Source organism: Antedon bifida, chromosome 6, assembly GCF_963402885.1.
Source record: "Antedon bifida chromosome 6, ecAntBifi1.1, whole genome shotgun sequence".
Classification (NCBI taxonomy): Eukaryota; Metazoa; Echinodermata; class Crinoidea; order Comatulida; family Antedonidae; genus Antedon; species Antedon bifida.
Genome location: NC_136231.1, coordinates 21,316,584 through 21,338,400, shown reverse-complemented (window position 1 = coordinate 21,338,400; position 21,817 = coordinate 21,316,584). Strand labels below are relative to the sequence as shown.

Sequence of the window (21,817 nt, the reverse complement as noted above, 5' to 3'; positions counted from 1 at the left end):
ATTTCTTAGAATAGTTGTTTTGCGAAACAAGGTTCTCCTGAATGAAAGGTCAGATATTAAATATAGGCCTAGTATATGGAAGTATCGAGTTTGGTAATATAGAATATGTTGAAACTTTGAATTAAAATAATTTTGAAAACAAGCTTTGTCTGAAAAAAAAAGAATTTTTAAAACATCTCAGTATGAGAAATCAAGTTGTTTTAATAAGAGGTATGTATATATTTAGTTTTTATTTAGCTTTTCGCTTTTTTTTTGCCAGCCACTGATACTCACAGCACTGTCATTATTTTCAGTAAGTTGCCTTTGGATTTATATATATATAATGACTATATAATTACTAACTCCATGTTCACTCTTTTGATATTTTGAAAAGTTTTCTTATACAAAATATAGTTTTCTTTTAGAAATATTCAATAATTTGAAAGGTCGTGAAACTTGACATAAATAGAAACTGAATTGTTAACGATATTAATATTTACCAATAGAAATATGCAGGCTATTATTCATTTTTATTTAGCTCAATCTAAACTGCGTTAATATGTTTTTACAGGTTATTATTAATGGACATAGCGACATGAGAGCCACTTAGACGGAAGATACCGTCTTTGGAAACGACAGTTATTTCTTGGATTGGTAAGGCTCTTTGATATATGAAGTAGAATCACCAACTTATCTCCAGAAATATGAAAATAAAATGAAAAACTGAACTGGCTATTCATACCTTGATCACAATTAAATCCTATGAAATCATCAGTACAATCACAATTATAACCTGTTGATACCAACTCGCATACCCCATTATTTTGACATGGATTTTGGTAGCAAAAGTCAACTGAAAAATAAAAATGAGATCATTAATATACACTATAATACGTGTTTACTTTATTTAGTAATCAATAATGGGCTAATGTTGCCCGAAAGCTCTGGTAATTTACTTTATCGTTTTGATTTAGCTTTTTGCTTATTTTATTTTGTATCTCAATTGAGATCCAGCCACTGATACCCACAGCATGTTTTCAGTAATTTACCTTTATAATAATTAATTAAATTTCAGTATATCACCGGGCGGTTTAGAATTAATGTTCTTTGCCTGATGTGTTTATATAAATATTATATATATATATATATATAAATTTAACCGACTACGGTAGTTCTCCTATCTATCACTTCAATATCATACAGTCACAATTTTAACGTTTAAATTACCTGAGCTGCAAGTTTCACCAAGAAATCCATCGGCACAACTGCACGTATAGTCACCAGCACCGTCGTGCGAACACGTTCCTCCATTAAGACATGGGCTACTCAAAACACATGGGTCACCTAAATAAGCAGGATGTACACGTAGATACCTAACTCTTAGATTTTACTACATCAGAGCCACTACACGGCATAACAGTTGTTAAAGTTCAAGAGGGAGATTGGTGGTAGCTACTATGATTAAATTATTGTAATAAATTTAGAAATATCGAATTATTCTATTTTAAGATACGTCACACACAATAGGTACTGTAGTTACACTACCACTTCAAGTCAGTTTTATAAGCTTATTGTCTATAAGTTTTAGAAAAGAGCTTTTTAATAGGATAGGTTAAAGTAACATGACTGCCATATAAATCAGAAAAAATAAAGAGGTTATATGATATAGATAGGTTTATGCAAGAAGGGAAAACATACTATTATTATAGTTTCCATAGAAAAAATATGAAACATTTAACAATAAATCCAAAAGTAGAAATATATACCAATATCACAGAATTCGCCCGAGTAACCAGTCGGACAGCTACAACTGACACTTGACCCAGCAGCTACACATACTCCACCATTTTGGCAAGGATCTCCAACACAACCATTAGCTAACATGGAATGAGATATAAAAAGAAAACAATTAGATTAAATGTGGTTTCAAACATCAATAGTTCAAATTTTTATGTCCACTTCTCAATTTAACCTTCCTCGGGCAGTGTCCATTTACTCGTGATTTGAAGATCCCATATATTTTTTTCATTACAACTAGCTCTAGTCTATTAGTCTTGCGATGTGTCCGATCGTCTCAATTTCATATCTTTCATAAATGTAACTTTCGTTACTTTTATTATTGTGGTAAGCTGGACTCAATTTTTTTTAACCATATTTAATGAGGGTGATCCATCCAGCAATTGCTGATCATTAGGGACCCTCAGAGGTTCACAATACTACTATAAGCCAATAAAAGAGTGATATTGGCATTTCGCAAATCCATTTAATAACATTCTAGCAGGTAAAGTAGGCCTACATCGTACCTGTGTCACATATGAGTCCGATCCAACCAACTGCACATTGGCAAGTATAGCCAATAGACGAGGCTACAATGCAGGTTGCACCATTTACACACAGATTATTTAAGCATGTATCAACTTTAAAGAAACATAAACTAAATTAGAGAGTAGTTGCGTTTTATAGTAAAACAAACTTATTTAAAAACACTAATAGCCTAGTTAAAAAATAGCCATTCTGGAATTCAGTTGATATACCAGTTGTATGTGTATGTATTCCATCATTCGTTATCTGACTGCAGCTTAACGAAGGCCCACCAAAAAAAAAAGAAATAATAAAGAGTAATACACTTATTTGTAGGCCTGTTTACCTTGTTGACATGTGTCACCTATAAAACCAATAGGGCAGTCACATGTGAATGAGGCACCGTCATCTCCATCTGTACAAACCCCATTATTTAAGCACGGAGAGGTATTGCAGCTACCTGTTTATCAATGAAGACAATAACTATTGTATTAGTACATAAGTGAATTGGTATTCGGGGATCAATGCTAATGTACACGCTACTTAACTCATTAACCCTGCAAAATATGCAATCTTTATTTTTTTTAACGTAATCATTCTATTTTCATCGAATTATAACATCCCCATTTACAGAAATAGACTATAATGGGGCAAAATAAATTGGAGGGCTGTTTTTAAAATGGGCTTCTTTTCTATGTTTTGTGTTAATGAAATACACTTATATTACCTTCTGTGCATGTAGTTCCAGTCCACGAATCTACACAGACACAAACGAAGAATGTGTTGAAATTACTGCATACTCCATTATTTTGACATGGATCACTAGCACATGTATCACCTGGTTAAATATAATGATAATAACAATAGATTATAATGGTAACATCACACACACACACATTTACGCTGACGCCAAAGATGTGCGACATGATTGTCAAATTTCATCAATGATGATGATTTTTCGCCATCTGTTGAATTGTTGTAACATTTTGTTTTAGTTAATATTTGTAATAACAATTTAAGTAAAAAAAGGAAAAAAAATACAGGTTATCTCATCTCAGTCATTGAACAAAAAAGTTAAGTTCCCAAATAGAATAAAATGAGAAAAGTATAAACAATAATGGCAATCTGCCTATGTATTCAATTCAACACTGACCAGAAAGTAAGTAAGAACATGATTTTTTTACATGGCGATAAAAAAAACACTGGAAATGTCAGGTTTGCGGTACACTATGGACTCGTTTCTACAAGGAAGAGAATACCGATTTAAATACCGTAATTTAAACGGTATTTCTCGATTTCTCGAACGATTTTTAAAAAGGTTTTTGTTTAGTAATTTTACCATTGCGATCTTTTCTTATACCGATTCTAAAAAACGGAGTTCTTTTTTTTAGAGTTTTCAATATAAACAGGTCTCATTTTGTTTCCATACAAGTAAAGGGTTGAAAGCAACTTGCCGAAAAATGGAGGTCGAGACATTCTAAACCTCACTTAGCAGTGCTTCCATTATAGAAATACATAAAGTGTACCGCTAACCCGAATGTATGCCTACCAAAAACACACTTGTTTGTTTAAGTGTGTTTATTAGTTTGCTTAAACCAGTTATACCGTTTAGGAATTAGATTACTCCATCTATTGACACATTCCATCATTGTCTTTTATTTCTAACATCGATCATTATACTGTATATTGATTGTGTGACGGAAGTTTGTTGAAATACTACAATTAGTTGTTGCCTCTGATGTATGTATCTAATGTATTGAAAATATGATAGTGATATAATAAGTATTAAAAAATTGTATTTTGTGAGTCGTCTACCAGATCATAAAAATTCAAAAGTCATGTTATAGAATAAAACCATTACCACCATGCATCACATGCCTTTTAATAATAATTAAACGAAAAGGAGGGACAATAAAAAAAAATTAGAAAGAAACGTGTAAACTGTTACTTTGAATAGGTGTTTGGCATGTTTCTCCTTCATAGTTTACTAAACAGTCACACTTGAAACCTGTTACACTACTACTATCATCGCTACAAACACCTCCGTTTAAACAAGGGTTAGGAACACAAGCCAGGCCTAGAAATAAATAACGAGCCAGCAAATATGGTTACCATTAGTAATTATTGTATTAATCATCATTGTCGCCATTTTAGGCTTACATTTACAAGTATGCCATTCTTTATTTTATCATACAAGAAAAAATCACATTGTTTGGATTATAATAATGAAAAGCAACATTTAAAAAAGATATTATTGATAATATTGAAATTCTAAAATATATATTAAAAAAAAATCTACATAGCATAGGCCTATTGTACGGCAGAACGACGAACAAAAGGATTGGGTACCATTTAGAGAGCTTCGTCGTCCAAAAATAACTCTATAATTAACCTGACTGGTATTATGTAATTTCTTACTGCAGGCTTTCAAACATTTCGGTGATGCACGATATGTCATCGTCAGATACTCTATATGCTTATACTCCTCATATCGTAATTTTAGCAGCCTATTCAATTGTAGGCCTATCTACTTACAAATAACATTGGATCCGAATCTAATATAGTATGCCGAAAATAGATGCAATGACATAGTGATGATAATTTTCTGTACTTAGCTATTGTAAACATTGAATCAGAAACAACTAAATGTTATTAGAACAGGCTTACAAATAATTATAATTCATAAACAAATTTCTTAATTAACGCCCGAATTGATAATAATTGCCAAAAATTAAGAATGCAATTAATGTAATATTTCATTTTCTATCCTATCAACTGTTTCCTCTTAGGCCATAATGTTCAAATACCTGGTGAATATTACTCAGGTATTTTAACACGTGTTTCTTATATTCTGCATTTTACTCAATGGTAATGGTTGAAGGTTACAATTCTCCGTTAATGGAAACATTTCAGTTGTGTAATTCGAGGGACAGCTACAGCATTCAGGATAAGGTTCACACCCTGGATCGCAACAAAGTTGAATACTATCATCAGAATCCAACAACACACTCCCTCTGATCTGAATTTTTTCCGCTTCAGTTATCCATAGTTTTTCAATTTCGAGTAGGATAAACTTGTATTCAGTTAAATTTCCCAAGTTATTACGCTCGCTGGGGTCAAGAAGGAGGTCAAACAAAAGTGGAAAATTCATGATTTCTTCAATAGATTGACAATCTCTTTTAGGGAAATGCTCATTAATACTTTTATATTTATCATTTCGAAAAGCAACTGGTAGACTACTAGATACATAATAAAGCATAGAATTCCGCATAGTCTTTCCATTATTTAGAATTGCATCAGAAAAATCAAAACCATCCAGTGTGACGTCGAAGTCCTCTGGTGAAGAACCACTGAGAGTAAGGAGTGTTGGCCAGATGTCAAGATGACTAAAAAACTGTGTTGAAATTCCACTAGAAATTTTACCTTTCCAATATGCTATTGTAGGAACACGTGTCCCACCTTCAAAGGGGGAACCTTTACCACAAGCCATGACGCCGGAGGAACCACCTTCTTCGTATAGGCCTATACTTGGTCCATTATCTGATGTGAAAATGATCAATGTATTTTCAATCACTCCGCTTTTCTTTAGTTCATCCATCACTTCTCCTACTTGCCAATCTAGTTCCGCCACAGAATCCGTGTAAACACCGCCTTTTGTAGAATTTCTAAATTCTTTACCAGCAAAATGAGGAGTATGCGGATGGAAAAATGAGTACATAAGAAAAAATGGAGTGTCTGTGCAAGAGTATTTTTTAATCCAACTACGTGCTGTCCTTGCCTGCCTGGCACTTAAAACGGTTAAATCTACTGGTTGCTCAATGATTGTGTCTCCAGACAACAGCTGACAAGGAGCAGCATCGTCTAAACATAATGAGGTGCAGTCGTCTTTGGGATAGAAACATGTGATGCAAGGACAATCATACTGTGAATAAGGTATCCCGAAATACTCATCAAAACCATGACGTAAAGGAAGAAATTCTTTGTGGCGTCCAACACCAAGATGCCATTTACCAATAAGAGCAGACTTGTAACCTTGCTTAGCTAACATCTCTGGTATTGTGACTTCTTCATGAGGTAATCCTCCAGTTGTTGATTGCGTAAATACGGAATAGTTACCATCTGGAGGCGTCCATATACCCGAGCGAACTGCATATCTTCCTGTTAGGAGACTGGCCCTCGACGGACTACACGATGGTGCCGCACTATAAAATTGTGTAAACTTCAGTCCATGTTTTTCTAAGGCATCAATGTTTGGTGTAGTTGATATTGCGTTACCATAAGATTGAAGATCCCCGAAGCCTAGGTCATCGGCGAGGAAAATTACAAAATTCGGTTTGGTGGAACTTTGTTGACAACGCCCAGTAAAGTAAAGCAAACCAAAATAAAACGTGACAAATGTAACTTTTCTGTTTACTACAAACATGACTGAATCGCGGGTTCTTTAACGGATCCACACTTTATGTAGGCCTTACACAGGTAAGATGTGTTATTAATGTGATGTATTAATTAACAATTGAATTATATACATAGACATGCTGGTATGGTCTTATGTTTCAGTTAGTATGCTTTATTAACATTAATTATCATCCATAAAAAAATTGTGTAACTAGATTCACATGCTGGTATGGTTGTTCAATACAGTGGCTTAATTATTACATTTTTCCTTGTTTGTTGAAATGTTTTAAATATTAATATTGATTACGCCAATGCATTGTATTATGGTGTACCTGATAATACCCTTGCTCCAATGAAAAGGTTACTGTACCAAGCTGCGAAAATAATTGTCGGTAAAAGGTCAGTATGACCATGGAGGAAAAAATAAATTATTTTTTCCTCCATGGTATGACAGTGCAACTAACGCCATGCGATCTTTGCACTGGCTTCCGATGTCTCATAGATGTCAATTCAAAATAGCGTGTCTGGTATGGCGTTCGCTTAAAGGTTCCGCTCCAAGTTACCTGAGAGATATTCTTACTGTGCGGAATGTTTCTCGCAGTACACGTTCAAGCACCAGCAATGTTAACCTGACAATCCCACGAATTAAACGGAAGACATTTGCTGACCGTTCGTTTGCCGTAGCAGGACCCAAAATTTGGAACAGTTTACCAAGTCACATTAAACACTTAGACGACTATAATCAGTTTAAAAAACAGTTAAAGGAACTATATTTCAAACAATGTTATGATACTAATTGATGTGAAGCGCCGCTGATTATAATTGAATGTTGTATAAATGTGCGCTATACAAGTAATAATAATAAATAAATAAATAAATATTACGGTTTGGAGTTTGGAGGCATTATTACCAATGTTAACAATCGAAATTTTTCTATTTCTCCAAACTTATACAAAAGAACATAGGCTACTCATTCTTTTGTTATAGATTAGCATTTACAAGAGATTTCTCATTTTGCTTTCCTTTGTAACAGTATTTTTTTGTAAGATAATAATATGAAATCTTACCCGTTTGACACTGGGTTCCAGACCAACCTAATTGGCATATGCAAGTGTAACCATTGTTGATGTCATTACAAATACCACCATTCAGGCACGGTTCGCTATCGCAAGCATCTAGAACAAGTACTGCAAATAAAGTTTAAAAAACGAATTATAAAAATGTAAAAAAAGGCAAATATACTATTTTCAAATACCTTTTAGTTGTAGCAAATATACAGTGAATTAACACGTTTGTGTTCGATAATTTGAGGGACTTAAATTGTTAGTATCAGCAGTCATATCGTCGCAAACATGAACATAAACGAAACAATACAAATAAATAAATAAAAACAGTTAAATATGTTATATAACAATACTATACTCTATACCGGTACTATAATTTTATTTCTCAAGAAGAATCGGCTCAGCTGCAGTGATTTAGTTCACTTAGGTTGACCCTGGTTTTCTCAAATTCCAGGGTTTTTATCATATCACGTAATCAACGACAAACAAAACTCGCCGCGCTACCGTACCAGAATATCACATTTTTATTTCTCACATTCATTTTCAGAGTTAGTATGTTTATCTAGATAACACGTCACCACAATGTAGCACACAATTACATTATAAATAAAAGTCAACAGTTATATTGTTGTTATTATCCTCTAAATGATAATAAATAACACCTAGTCAAAATTTTTGTTCTATAAATTATTATTTTCCAAAAAAAAAAATACTCCCACAGAATTGCTTGCTGTACAAAAGGATACATTTAACGGAATATATATGATCTTCTCATACACAATCTCAAATGCATAGTATAGCATTGCTCCTAATAACATTTATTTGTAAAAGAAATTTGTAGGATAACTTTTGTAAAGATTCTTTAGAAACATTACTCAAACATTCATATGAAAAAAATAAAACACATTTTTCTATAGGCCTAAATTTTAAATGTTGATTCAAGCCCTGTGAAAATAAGAAAGATAGAATAATGTACAGTATAGGCCTACATGTCGACTCAAACCCATCTTTGTAAAGTAAATACTTCTTAGTCACCAAGTAAGAAAAGTAAAATACATGTATATAAGCCCGATTGCTCTGCTTTCACCAGACAAACAATTTAGAATAAAAGATGAAAAGTGGAGCTTGGCACAAAACTGGAAGAAACTATTTGTAGATATTTTTCCGAAACAATACCCACAGATTTACAAGAAAACAATAAATGTTATTCAATTAAAAAATAATGATATTGAATAACGTTATAGTATGTACGGTAGATTTTAGATCAACATTATACTAAGCTTAGAGAAGAATGCTCCGACATAAAAGAAGAAGAAAATATACAACAGGCCTGAGTATCATGCACTGATTTCACCAGAAAAAACAATTGAATAAAAGTTGAAATGACGAAGCTTTAAGCCTACTTGGCGTTTGACAATTGTCTCCTTCAAAGTTTCCAAAACACTGGCAAGTGTAGCCAGCGACGATGTTGCTATTACTTTCACAAATTCCTCCGTTCAAACAAGGGTTAGCCAAACAAGCAAGGGCTACAGAAAGTAAGATCAAAGCAAGATTTAATTTTCACATCAACGGTTAATGTTACTGTGTAATTGTTTGAATGTTTTTGGCTACAGATACAAAGCAGATTATTTACCGTACGATACTTATATTTATAAAATCATCTTAAAACGGTGAGTGTTTTCCTTTTGATCAGATATGAAAACTTAAACTTTAAACTACCCGGTGATATACTCTAGATTATTGATTTGATTTGTTAACAGTTAAGGCGAGGAAATCTGTGAGAATGGAAAACAATTTGCCCCAACCGAGATTCTAAGCCGGAACCTCCTGCTTGATATGCAGATGTCCTAAAGTTATATACGGTAATGTATTTTCTCTTAACATAATCATTTTGAAACAAAGAGACCAAATTCTTTCAAATTCTCTCAATAATTTTAAATTCTCTCATTAGTTTAAGATAAACTAGTTTGGAATGGAGAGGAAATGTTTTCCCCCTTAATTTCTGAGTATATATATAAAAAAAATAATGATATTTTTATGGGTGAAGGGGGCTTTAATACCTGTTTCACAGTTGTCGCCAAAGTAACCAGGGCGGCACAAGCATTCATATCCATCAAGTAATAATATACAAGTACCCAAATTTAAACAAGGATTGTTATCAATGCATATGTTTGTAGCGGGTGTTCCACCAACTGAAATCAAGAACAATAATGTTTAATATTTTTAAGACCTAGCTTTTTATGTTTATTTTATAATTGAAATTTATTTAGAAATATATATCTTGATTGTGCTCTTTATTATTTTTTTTTTTTTCTTTCGTTAAACAATTTGGCTGATATTAAAAAAAAACACATTTTATTTTGCCATATTATTATTGCAATATTAACACTACTAGTACTAGAGGCTGGAAAATGTATTTTACTTTTTAGTTTTCAAGATTCTTTTTTTTTTTTATTTTTATTAAAATTGAATTATTAAACCGTATAATTTGGTATAAGCATGGTTATTCTGTTTTCAGAGAAAATACTATTTGGCCATTTGAAAATCTAGTTTCAAGTAAGACCTACAATTTTGGCAATTGTCACCAGAGAATCCAGTAAGACATTTGCATACGGCAATACCATTATCGTTTTCACAATCCCCTCCATTTAAACACGGATTTTCAAAACAGGGATCTCCTATAGAAGTAAATAAAGCCGGTTAGTATATACACGTCTTCAAAAAAATCAGTGTAATAAAGTACTAAAAATCCTTGAACCTCGAGAACAAATAAAAGAACAACATGCAGCAAAATAAAAAAAACCCATACCAACAAATAATAATCACTAATACTGTATACCAATTTAATTCTGATGATTGAATATAAAATATAGAAAATATTTTTTTTTCCAAATGGACAGCCTATATAGAACAATAGAATAAATCTCAGAAAGACCTGAGTAGAGTAAACGATATGAAAATATATAGGCCTAAAATATAAATCATGGAAAAGGGACTTGATTCAATCTGAGATCAAATGTTCCACATAGCTCTTGCCGACAAGCGATCCGAGACCAAACAATATTGCAGAAGCAAATGTTAGTGATGTTCCTGACGAAGAATTTCCTATTAACGATTTAACTGCAATCGATATTAGGCCTACCGACGAAAGCGTCGAAATGTAAAAAGAGGAAGAGCGAATTTGATAATATTGACCTATAAATGTCATTTAACTGGACCATTATGTAAAGTAGGCGATACATCTATACCTGAGATAGTTTTTATCCTGTATAAATATGTTTTAAATAAAATAAATAAATAAATAAATACAAATTAAACAGATTCAGTTAATAACTTGTCTTTTGCTTTATTTTGTATGGAAATAACCAGAGAAGATGTTTAGGCTGTAATGTGAAATAGTAAACCTATTATGATTTGCCGACATTAATGTTAAAGAATGTGGTATACAGTACTAATAGTCTTTAGTCATGACATTATACTGATTGGTTGTTTTGCAGTGCTTTATCATAGGCAAGCGCGCTTGATTATCGTTTGATCTCACCGCCGATTCGTTGTGTTCTTTTTTCCATGATTATGCCATATGTATTTAGAGTTTTTTTTAGAAAAAAGTAACCAGCAAGTTTATTAATAATACTAAAAGTTATAGAAGATGACAGACAGTATACAGAAAGATATTGCTAGAAGCTTGATTTGATGTCCATAACTATAATAACTATTTAGTTTTAATACACGGTGTATCGAGTTAATAAATAACAAATAAGTCAATCATTTAAAAAAGCAATTAAAAGAAGTATAGTATAAATAAAAGCAGAGTTTTGAATAAGAATGACTAAAAAAACCCTAATGCTCCAGTTCAAATTGATACAGCATGCGCTTCTTCTGATTTAATACTGAAAGAATATCCAAAATGTCAAAAGAGAAGCAAAACAAAAGAAAGAAAAAATGTAGACATGCATTAATGAAATAAATTAAACTGTTGAGCCAGCCAATGTTACCCTCTCCCGAGATGTCACAGGTTGAGCCAGAAAACCCATCCGTACAGAAGCATACGAATGAATCAGTTATAGCAAATGTTATACAGGTTCCTCCATTTTGACAGGGATCAGATGTACATGGGTCTTCTGCAAAGTTCATAAACAGCGAAGGGTAACCATATAACAGTAATTAATCAAATAATATGTTAGTTCTGGTTTTATTTAGTGACACACGGTTATTCAAGCGACTCACACTTACACCCATACAATAAATTAATAATAAGGTTAATTAATAAAATGCAGTATAAAACTTGGTGTGCTGATGAAATTCTATCTATGTCGTCTAAGGATGTCATGATTGATTAATTGGTGAAACACAATACACATCAACATCCTCGTTAATAATAGAGTAAATTATAACAAAAAATAATTAAATATAACAATAAAAGTTCCATAATTATCTCATTCCATGAAAAGATCACTGTGGTGCGTTTTTTCTTGTGATCATAATAGTATATACCTACCTGTTTCACAGTTAGTTCCAATATAATCTGCAGTACAGACACATGCATAGAAGTTACCGGTATTGAAAGCACTACATGTTCCTCCGTTTTGACATGGACTACTTCCACAAGGTCCATCCGCTTGAAATAAAAAAAAAGGAAAATATAACTAAACCATTTAAACGACATCATGAGCATTGTGTGTTGTAACTGAAATGATAGATAATTCGGTTATATAGTTGCTTTAAAAGCGTCCAGTTTGTGTGCGTACGCAGACTTACCTGATTGACATTCGTCTCCTGTAAATCCAGCAGGACAAGAACAGGTATACCCACTTGTACCAGTTTGTAAAATGCATACACCACCATTTAAACACGGATTATTCGTACATGCCGTTATTACTAAAGAGAAAACATCAAAATGTTAATTTGACAACAACATTTGTAAGAGGATGTTATAGTTAATCAATAATAATTGAATTGATATATCTCTAACAAATTAACAAAGATATCTTGTTAATGATTAAATGACATTTGGCTCATCATGCACCTCTAAATCTCTACAAGCATTCCAAAGAAAGATAGAAAGTATGAAGCTTTGTCTACACTATCGTACTTTATGTGACACAAAACATGATGTGGTCATATATACATAGACAATGACGTCATACCACTACCATATTTTGTCAAATTCTAAGTGTAGACAGAGTTGTAACCAAAAGCATCATTAGGCTTACAATATATATTAATTAATTAAATTTCAGTATATCACCGGGCGGTTTAGAATTAATGTTCTTTGCCTCTTGTGTTTGTGTATATATATATATATATATAAACAAATCATGCAAAGAACATTAATTCTAAACCGCCCGGTGATATACTGAAATTTAATTAATTAATTTGAAACGATATTTAAATCATACTGTCAAATTGTATTGTTAAATGTATATTATAATATATATATATATATATATCTGGTTTTTGTAATTATCATCATTTATAGATATAGGCCTATTGCCGGTATTCGGCATATTATTACTAATTTATTATTTTTTAAATTGTTTTTAAATTCAGAAGGCTTCTTTGATTGTTAACTTATTCTGAAACAGTAAAAATGCGATAAACCGAAGTGTACAATCATCCGTGTACTTCAGCCAGATTAATGATTAGGCCTATATTGCCTGATCCGTCTGCAATAATAACAACGTTTGATTTTACCGAGTATCGATCGATTAGAAGCTATCAGTTGCCATTTTGAAATGCTGTGTTTGCCATTGTTCGCATTGTGAAAGCACGATTCAATACGTGAACAACAAAAACAGAAACATAATGAGCATGATGCTGCTTTACAAGTGGATCATTTAGGCTTGAGTTGTTCTGTGCAGGAAGAAGTAAAGTTCTAGGCCAAATACTGTAGGCCTAAGATAAACGTCACATTCGTCACATGCTACAACTTTTAGGTTAAATAAAGATGGCCTTCATGCGTGTATTTTCAAAATATTATTGCTTTGATTAGGCCTACATTTATGTACAGTATTGCAGTTTCTAAATTAGTGTGACCAGGTTGAAGCAGAGCTGCCCGATATTTGCTTTTAAAGACCAAGATACCTTCTGTTTAATTCAATTATTTCGAAATAGAACGAAATAGCTGCTGTTTGCTGTAAACTTAAAATGCTACACTTTGCAATTCTACTGTGATACTGTACATAAACCAACATGCATTACTGTAGTTGTAGATTAATGCAATTTTTTGAAAAAAGAAAGGTAGTTATATTATTAATAGCATAAAAATGTATTATTAAAAATATATATATTATATTACCAATATAAAGTATAAAATAAAGTAAAATTCAACCAAACCAAAAATGCAAAACATGCAAAAAAATTAATAAAAATATGGCGAGAAAACATGCATTTAAATGAAAATGTTCGTGAGGAAATACAAATTCAAATTTTCAAATTTATTAACATTCACCTTAACATCAAGGTATGGTTAACAACAACATTTACAAAATAAACAAAGATATAAAGGAAAAAGCAATAATAAAGCATTCAATGAACATGTATGTTGCATAAAGGTCGCTCAGTATCAGGTGGAGGCCTGAATAGTCGAGAGCCTTTCAAACGCCGAACATACATACTTCATAACTGGCTTGATGATATCGGGATCATTTGCACCCATAATAAATATAAATTGGTGATGAAATTGTAATTTGAATATAGATACGAATTATTATTGGCTTTTGCAAATTCAGATAGAATTGTGTCATTATGTGGTATTATACAGTAGTGTTGGTACTGTAGCCTATGTACAGTATGTGTTCAAATGGTAAATCTTACCCGATGATACTGTACCACCAGTGATAATATTATTTGCATGGAATAATTTAAGGTAGCAAAAACAATAACCAAATAAAGAAAACAAAAACCAGAAAAGCATTCCGAAAAAAAGAAGAAATAATGTATTTGTATTAGGGATGCTTTACCCTCGCCACAGTGTTGACCGGTATACCCTGCGGAGCAGATGCAATCTCCTTCGATATTATCCTGATTACAAACACCATTTATACACTGAATTGATCTTGTACTACACAGATCAACGTTTCCAATTACTGTCCAGTAAGAAGAAATAGAAACAAAGGATATCAATATGAATATATCTGCGTGCTATTTCAAACCGTAGTTTTTGCTAAGAAAGCCCAAATGATTAAGCGGATTTATACAGACAGCGGGCCGGTGACTACAAATTTTCCCTTCATATTTCCTAAAATTGCATACGCACATCCATGGTTTGTGCCATGGTGGACACGCTGACAACCCGCGAGCTGTGGAATTGATCTGCCGTGGCGTTACTTCGAAGTAATATTTAAGGAAAAGTGTGCTTGCCGTGTGACAAGCACTTCTTGAAGACCGGTCGCGGCAACTTCCAAAGACAATTCGATTCGAAGTGTCAACGGGAAAAAAAAGGCAGGGGCAATCTTTTACCAAACATCGATCCATGAATGTTCTATAGGCCCATTTACACTAGGGCGATAACGATCGACGATAAATAGATAAACATAGATTTTTCTTGGATAAAACAAAGAAATTAGAAAAGTTTTCCTTCTAGATATGATAAGTTGTATTTGGTAAAAATAATATTTTTTTAAATCCAATCAAATGACGTCATGATCAATAAAAACAATAAAATCGTATTGTAACAATATTATTGCTCTTACTAATCATGACGTCATTGATTGGACGTGTGGAAATATTTTTTTCATCAAAGGCAGCATAGATGATAATCTTATAGTTCTACAGCAGCATGAAAACTTTTAAAAATTCTTTTGTTTTAGGTATGAAAAATAAAAATAAATAAATAATTTAAATATCTGAATTTAACTTTAACCATACAGAAATAACCAGTACAATTAATTCTGGTGACATCTGTGGCTACAGTACTGTAAGCCGTGAGTTACTGTAGGATTATTTGAATATGAATTTATTTATTTATTTATTTATTCTGGTATAAAACTTACAACAGGTAGCCGCAAGGCTAAAAACGTTGCATTTACAAAATTACTATACAATACTTATATAACAATAAAAAGGATGTAATAAAATGAAATAACAACAATATCACTCTGACTCTTTGGCTCATGAACTATTGTTTAGCAAATTAATTATTGTAGGGATTGGTGAATTTTTAAATCTTTCGGTTCTCGGTTTGTATTGTTGATATTTGACCTTGCCGTTGCTTCGGAGAACACGAGGAATACTACGGATAGGGGGGAGCAAATAACTGAACTTGTCTGAATTCGACATCTTCTTGCCAAAAGTCAGTACAAGATTATCACGCCTGACTTTTAGCAAAGGTAAATTTAAAAATTCTAAAGCTAATTCATATGAAATGTAATTAAGGCCAAGAATAATTTTTAGGGCCCTTTTTTGAACCCTTTCAATAAGTTGGGTATGAAATTGTGTAATGGCACCATGCCATACAGGGCAGGCGTACTCCAATATAGGCCGAATGTAACTCAAATAAATACATTTCATATCGTCAACTGGGGCATTAGCCCTACGTAAAATACAGAGTGTAAATAACCTACGGGAAGCCTTTGTAATTATTTCATTAACATGTAAATTCCACCTCAAGTCGTCTTGGATCAGAACTCCCAATAGCTTAATATGCTTCACAACCTGGAGTTCAGTGCCACTAAGAGAGAAGCTAGGAGGCGGTAACTCCCTTAATAAAAAATTAATCCTCATTATACTACATTTCTTGGGATTGGGGATCATATTGTTAACTTGGCACCAATTAGTCACATCGTCTAGGCTTGATTGCATAGATTGCTGTTTCCTATATTTAACGGATTCTCCGAGTGTAAGGTCATCTACATATTTCCATCCCCTGCAGCTTCCCGTGGAGATATCATTGATTAAGATTAGGAATAATATTGGTCCCAGTTTGGTTCCTTGTGGGACACCACATGTTATTTCTTTATAAGGCGAGGTACAGTTATTGAATTTGGTGTTCATTTTACGATTTGTAAGGAAGCTGCAGATGATGGGAATAAGAGATGACCTCACACCCAAATGGATAAGCTTACTAATGACAATGGTATGATCGACTCGATCAAACGCTTTAGCGAAATCAATCGTACATATATTAAAAAAAGTACCACTAGTTTCCAGATCACTAACAACCGTATTGATTAAGTCAATAAGGTAATGTACTGTTGAGAAGCCTTTTTGACATCCAAATTGTTTTTTATCTAGCAGTCCATTAATGTCCTCTGAAATCCATGAAACAATAAACGATTCAAAAACTCTGGCAAAAATTGGTGTCAGTGATATAGGACGCAGGTCCTGTAGTGATGATGCATTGCTAACTTTAGGGATAGGTATTGCAGTCGCTAATTTCCAGATCTCGGGGAAAACTCCCTCAGAGAGACAGGCGTTAAATACATCAGCTAATACTGGAGATATTTCATCCCTAAATTCTTTAATTAATTTAATAGGGGGGTCGTCAGGATGACCTGACTTACTGGCATTTAGTTTACTTAATATTTTTAGAACTTGGCCTGAAAAGATTGTAGGTGGGGGGCTTTCAGCCGGTAAAAAGGCTGGTAAAGCTTTTAAATCTAATGGCGGTAGTTGACAGCATATAGAGGCAAAATAATCATTCATTTTTATCGCTGATTCAGTATAAGATTCACCTGAAAACTTTATGTTTGGTTTATTTTTAAAGTTGCACAAGTTACGTACGCTTTTGTGCCATTTTGCAGGGTTATTAAGTTTAAGACTTCTAATATTATCCTTGTAAAATGATTCCTTAGCAGTTTTGATAGCTCTTTGTACACAGTTTCTTAGCCTTTTCCATTCGTTTTCCGGTACTCGTTTATATGCTTGTTGTCTTTTATCCAGCAGGCGTCTTATTTTAGTGGTTATCCACGGTCGGTCAGCAATACGTTTACGAAGACTCTTAATTGGGAAACTATGATTGAAAGCACTTCTCAGTGATAGCGTAAGCGCATCAGTTTTACCACTACAGGTATCAGCGTCAAATACCTCATCCCAACCATGGCTGGTTATCCACTGACCAAAGCTTCTAACTGAAGAGTCGGCGTAAGGTCTCAATTTTATGTGAACGTATTTTGATTGTATGATCTCATTGAGTGGCATGACGACGATAGAATTATGATCACTACGCCCTAAAGGCGCATGGCGTTCTGGAAGGTGATAATGTTCAGGATGGCTCATAAAGATCTTATCAAGAAGAGACGTCCCACGTGTATGAAAATTAACGATCTGGGTTAAGGCAAGACTAGACGTGAGTTGGTCAGTGTCTAAGTCGTTAAAATCACCCAATATGATAATAGGTGTAGACATGTCTTTGGTGCGAATAGAATCAACTGTCTGTATTAGATGGTTTAACAAATCCTCACTACCTTCTGCTGATGGTGGGTAATAAACAGCCCCAATGTAAAAGTTTTGCGACGTTCTGCCAGTAGTAGGTAACATTATTTTCCTCCAACAACATTCGTAGTTACATAAAGGATGCTCGTCGATAGTATTCACACAAAACTTTTCTGCTACAAACAAAGCGATTCCCCCGCCACTACGTTCGTTTCTATTCTTGGTAATACAAGTGTATCGAGGAATGTTAGCTATTGCTTCAGTTTGATCATTCAGCCAGGATTCAGTAATAACAGCTACATCGATGCCAAGTTTCAAAATCTTAGTTTCAAACTCATCAACTTTGTTCTTTAGTGATCTGGCATTGGATAGAAAAATTCGTGGGCTTGGGCAAAATACTTTTGTCTTTGGTTCTGTCTTAATACTGATTAAATTATGTTGACATTGGAAACGTTTCTGATGGTTAGGCCTATTAAGCCTCCTAGTAGTTATTTGTACTTTAATTTTACGTCTCAGTTTTCTACCCGCTCTTTTCTTTCTTCTATTTTTATTCTTAACACAGCAAGGTTGATTACAATGTAGTTCATACTCACGAAGGCAAGGTATGTATCTAGCCACCCCTGTATTTGTAGTGTTATTCGTAGACATTCCAGGCGGCATAGTATGCACACTGTCGTCGTTCACTTGAATAGTTCTCTATTGTTGTAACACACTGGGGCTAAGTCACTTGGCAAAACTAAAGTCAGTAAATCTCGCTTAAAATTCTCAAATTACATACAAATACAAGACGATCTGAATAAAAATGACATCCACAAAACAAATGCAGGACTAGACGACATATAGAATCAAATAAAAGTAATGAAAATACGGTTCAATTTGAACCGATAGTCAAGCAGTAATGACAGCGACCATACGCTGTCAATACATTGAAACTGATCGGGGATGTTTATTCTTTAGGCGGATGTAATTCACATTATAGGTAGTACAAATTTACCAACAATGTAATTTTGTTTTTATAACAGTAGACCTATATACTACAGCGCTATTTTAAACTTTACTACTTTGAACTAAGTTGAATATGTCTTACCGTCGTCGCAGTTTGTTCCTTGAAATCCATCAGGACATGAACAGATGTAGAACTGTACTATATCTTGACATGTCCCTCCATTTACACAAGGCGAACTGTCACACGCTGCAAATAAAATAAGTTTAAATAAAATGATTTGAGCAAAATTATTTTCTTTCCGGGATCATTCGGCACCGGTAAAATACTTTTAAAATCTACCAATGAATTGCTTTTAAAACTGTCATTCAGAAGGAAGAAAGTGTTTTGATAGGCGTGGTGTACTACTGCATATTCCAATGGCTGACCTGAACTACTACTACAGTATATGGTTTAAAAATTTAAACTTTGCTAAATTTTATTTGGACTTAACGTCTACGTCATTCCTGTAGTTTAATTATGCGTCTTTTTATTGTTTGATCTGCTTTTCGGTTTTTTTGTTTGTTTCATAAGTATAAATTATTTTAGCATCACAAACAAGATTTTTACGTTTTAATCTTCTAAAAGTATCTTGTATTTCTCTTGTTTTTATTCTATTGGAAAAAGATTGATTGTCCTAAATCAGGGAAGAGTGAAAGTAATGTCACTCTTCCTTGTTTAAACTAATTTAAAGAATGCACAAAATCTACAAAGCCATGAAGGTAATTAAAAGCTAGCCTTATATCTATATCTTGCCAGACTTCTAAATCATCGATGTACCCGAAGTGTCAGTGAGAGGAAATTTGTCGTCCCTTACCCTAAACCCGAAACTTTTTAAGAACAGCTTTATCCATAGAGCACCAACATACCTGAATATGCTACCCTCAAAACTAAGAAATGTGGCATCAATAAACAATTTTAAGTCTGCTCTAAAAAAATATTCAATTCCAAAAGAAAACCTGAACGTTTTGTATAGTATTGTAGGTTATATTTTTGTATTTATGTATACATTTTTTTAAACATACCGGTAGTTCATCCGATTTTTTATATATGTATTTTTATAATGTTTATATGAGGGCCCTTTGGTGGTCAACATATGCTGTTTAGGGTCACCCTCACTAAATAAGGTTTAATCAAATACAATATATATAGATAATGTTATTACAACCTACTGTAATTCAGGTTTATTACCGCTGCCAAAGGGGTTATATTTATTTGTATGTTTGTCTGTATAACGTCAAACCTAAAAGACGGATCTTTAGCAAAGTTTTAAAGATGAGTATGGTATTTTTAAAAAAAGCTTAAATACATTTTGTCAAGGTCTCAGGTCTACAACTAAATGAAATAGAAAAACAACTATGTAAAATATAATCCTTTTTATATCAAATAGACATCTAGAGTATTTTAACAACACCTGAATATATGTCCTAGAAGATGTTATTGTGGATGATGTTGTATGGTATAAAAAGGAGAAAAATAGAAAGGTCAACACTAATACATGAATATGACCAGATCCAAGATCCCAGGTGCAAGGACTTAAAAGCATGTCACACTTTGATAGAAAAAGTGTGTACAGGTATACTAGTTTTTAACCTGGGACGTCCCATCGAAAGCGATTGAGTTCGCTGTTGGAGTGCCCCGGGTCTAGCATGTGTGATGTATAATGTGTTATTGTTTGTATTGTAAAACCCAGAATAAATTGAATTTAATTTGAAATGATAACTTTATTGTACAAAAATACATGCATGCATGATATTTCAAAAGGATCTAGGAAATAGCAGAGACTAAATAAAAGCCTGCTGTATACCGTGCTGAATTAACATTACGAACGGTACAGTAGGCCTACAGTACATTATTCTAAAGTTAACAATGCTTTAACAACAACTATAATAAACATTATTACAAAAGAAAAGAAATAAAAAATATGGTATTATTCACTGCGATAACAGTAGTTTTTTAGTTCATTAGAAAATACATTATTGATCTATTCATTTTTAATCTAAAGAGGATGCTTATTCCAAATGACGGCGCGAAATATCCATCATGTTACGATGAAATATTGATGAAATAAATTGATAATTACAATGTACTATTTTGTACAGAAACTGGATCAGGTCCGGTATACGAAAAACTTGGCTTAGATAATAGATTTATTAATTCGAAGGAGTTAATTGAAATTCTAATTTCAAAACAATTGATTAACAAATTGAAAGATGTTATTCACTCAAAAAACTCCACGGGAATTTTTGATATTGATTATTACTGTATACATAACGAATATTTATACTTTGTACAAATATCAAAAAAATAAAAGACCAAATGAATTAGTATTATAACGTAGATAGATCAAGTCGCTTTTCGGATGTACTGTAGGTCTTTATTAATGGTCAATATGTCTGTCTTCGTTTCATATTGTTTAAAGTTTTCGAGGTTTGTTTAATTATTTCAGTACGTGTATTACACCATGTCATTATTATTGACCATGATTCATCATTCCCAATGATGACAGATGGTGTACAGTAAACATAAGTGACCAATATTGCTCACTAATAACAGCGTACATTGTGATTTCAACAGTACACGCCTAACTTGAACTAAACCAAATTCAAAAATCGAATTTCTTATTGATCCGTGTTAGTCATAGTTATTGCTCCTTTTGTTTTCCGTTGTTAAAATCAATAACGATTTGCTCTTATTCAAGATATCGGATTTTCAATTCCAT

General features: G+C 33.0%; 1 protein-coding gene across 1 annotated transcript in view; it reads right to left on the bottom strand.

The window, feature by feature from the left end:
* LOC144844788 (uncharacterized) overlaps positions 1 to 21,817 on the bottom strand; it is a 65,650-nt gene that overhangs the window by 42,069 nt on the left and 1,764 nt on the right. The window contains exons 2-17 of the mRNA XM_078701850.1: positions 19,201 to 19,305; positions 14,702 to 14,827; positions 12,498 to 12,617; positions 12,238 to 12,357; positions 11,735 to 11,860; positions 10,307 to 10,417; positions 9,800 to 9,931; positions 9,143 to 9,265; positions 7,743 to 7,862; positions 4,229 to 4,357; positions 3,008 to 3,118; positions 2,627 to 2,740; positions 2,283 to 2,396; positions 1,746 to 1,856; positions 1,207 to 1,323; positions 722 to 832 (exon numbers count right to left, since the gene is read on the bottom strand). Of these exons, the coding sequence (XP_078557976.1) occupies positions 722 to 832; positions 1,207 to 1,323; positions 1,746 to 1,856; positions 2,283 to 2,396; positions 2,627 to 2,740; positions 3,008 to 3,118; positions 4,229 to 4,357; positions 7,743 to 7,862; positions 9,143 to 9,265; positions 9,800 to 9,931; positions 10,307 to 10,417; positions 11,735 to 11,860; positions 12,238 to 12,357; positions 12,498 to 12,617; positions 14,702 to 14,827; positions 19,201 to 19,305 (1,890 nt within the window). The remainder of the gene's footprint in view (positions 1 to 721; positions 833 to 1,206; positions 1,324 to 1,745; positions 1,857 to 2,282; positions 2,397 to 2,626; positions 2,741 to 3,007; positions 3,119 to 4,228; positions 4,358 to 7,742; positions 7,863 to 9,142; positions 9,266 to 9,799; positions 9,932 to 10,306; positions 10,418 to 11,734; positions 11,861 to 12,237; positions 12,358 to 12,497; positions 12,618 to 14,701; positions 14,828 to 19,200; positions 19,306 to 21,817) is intronic.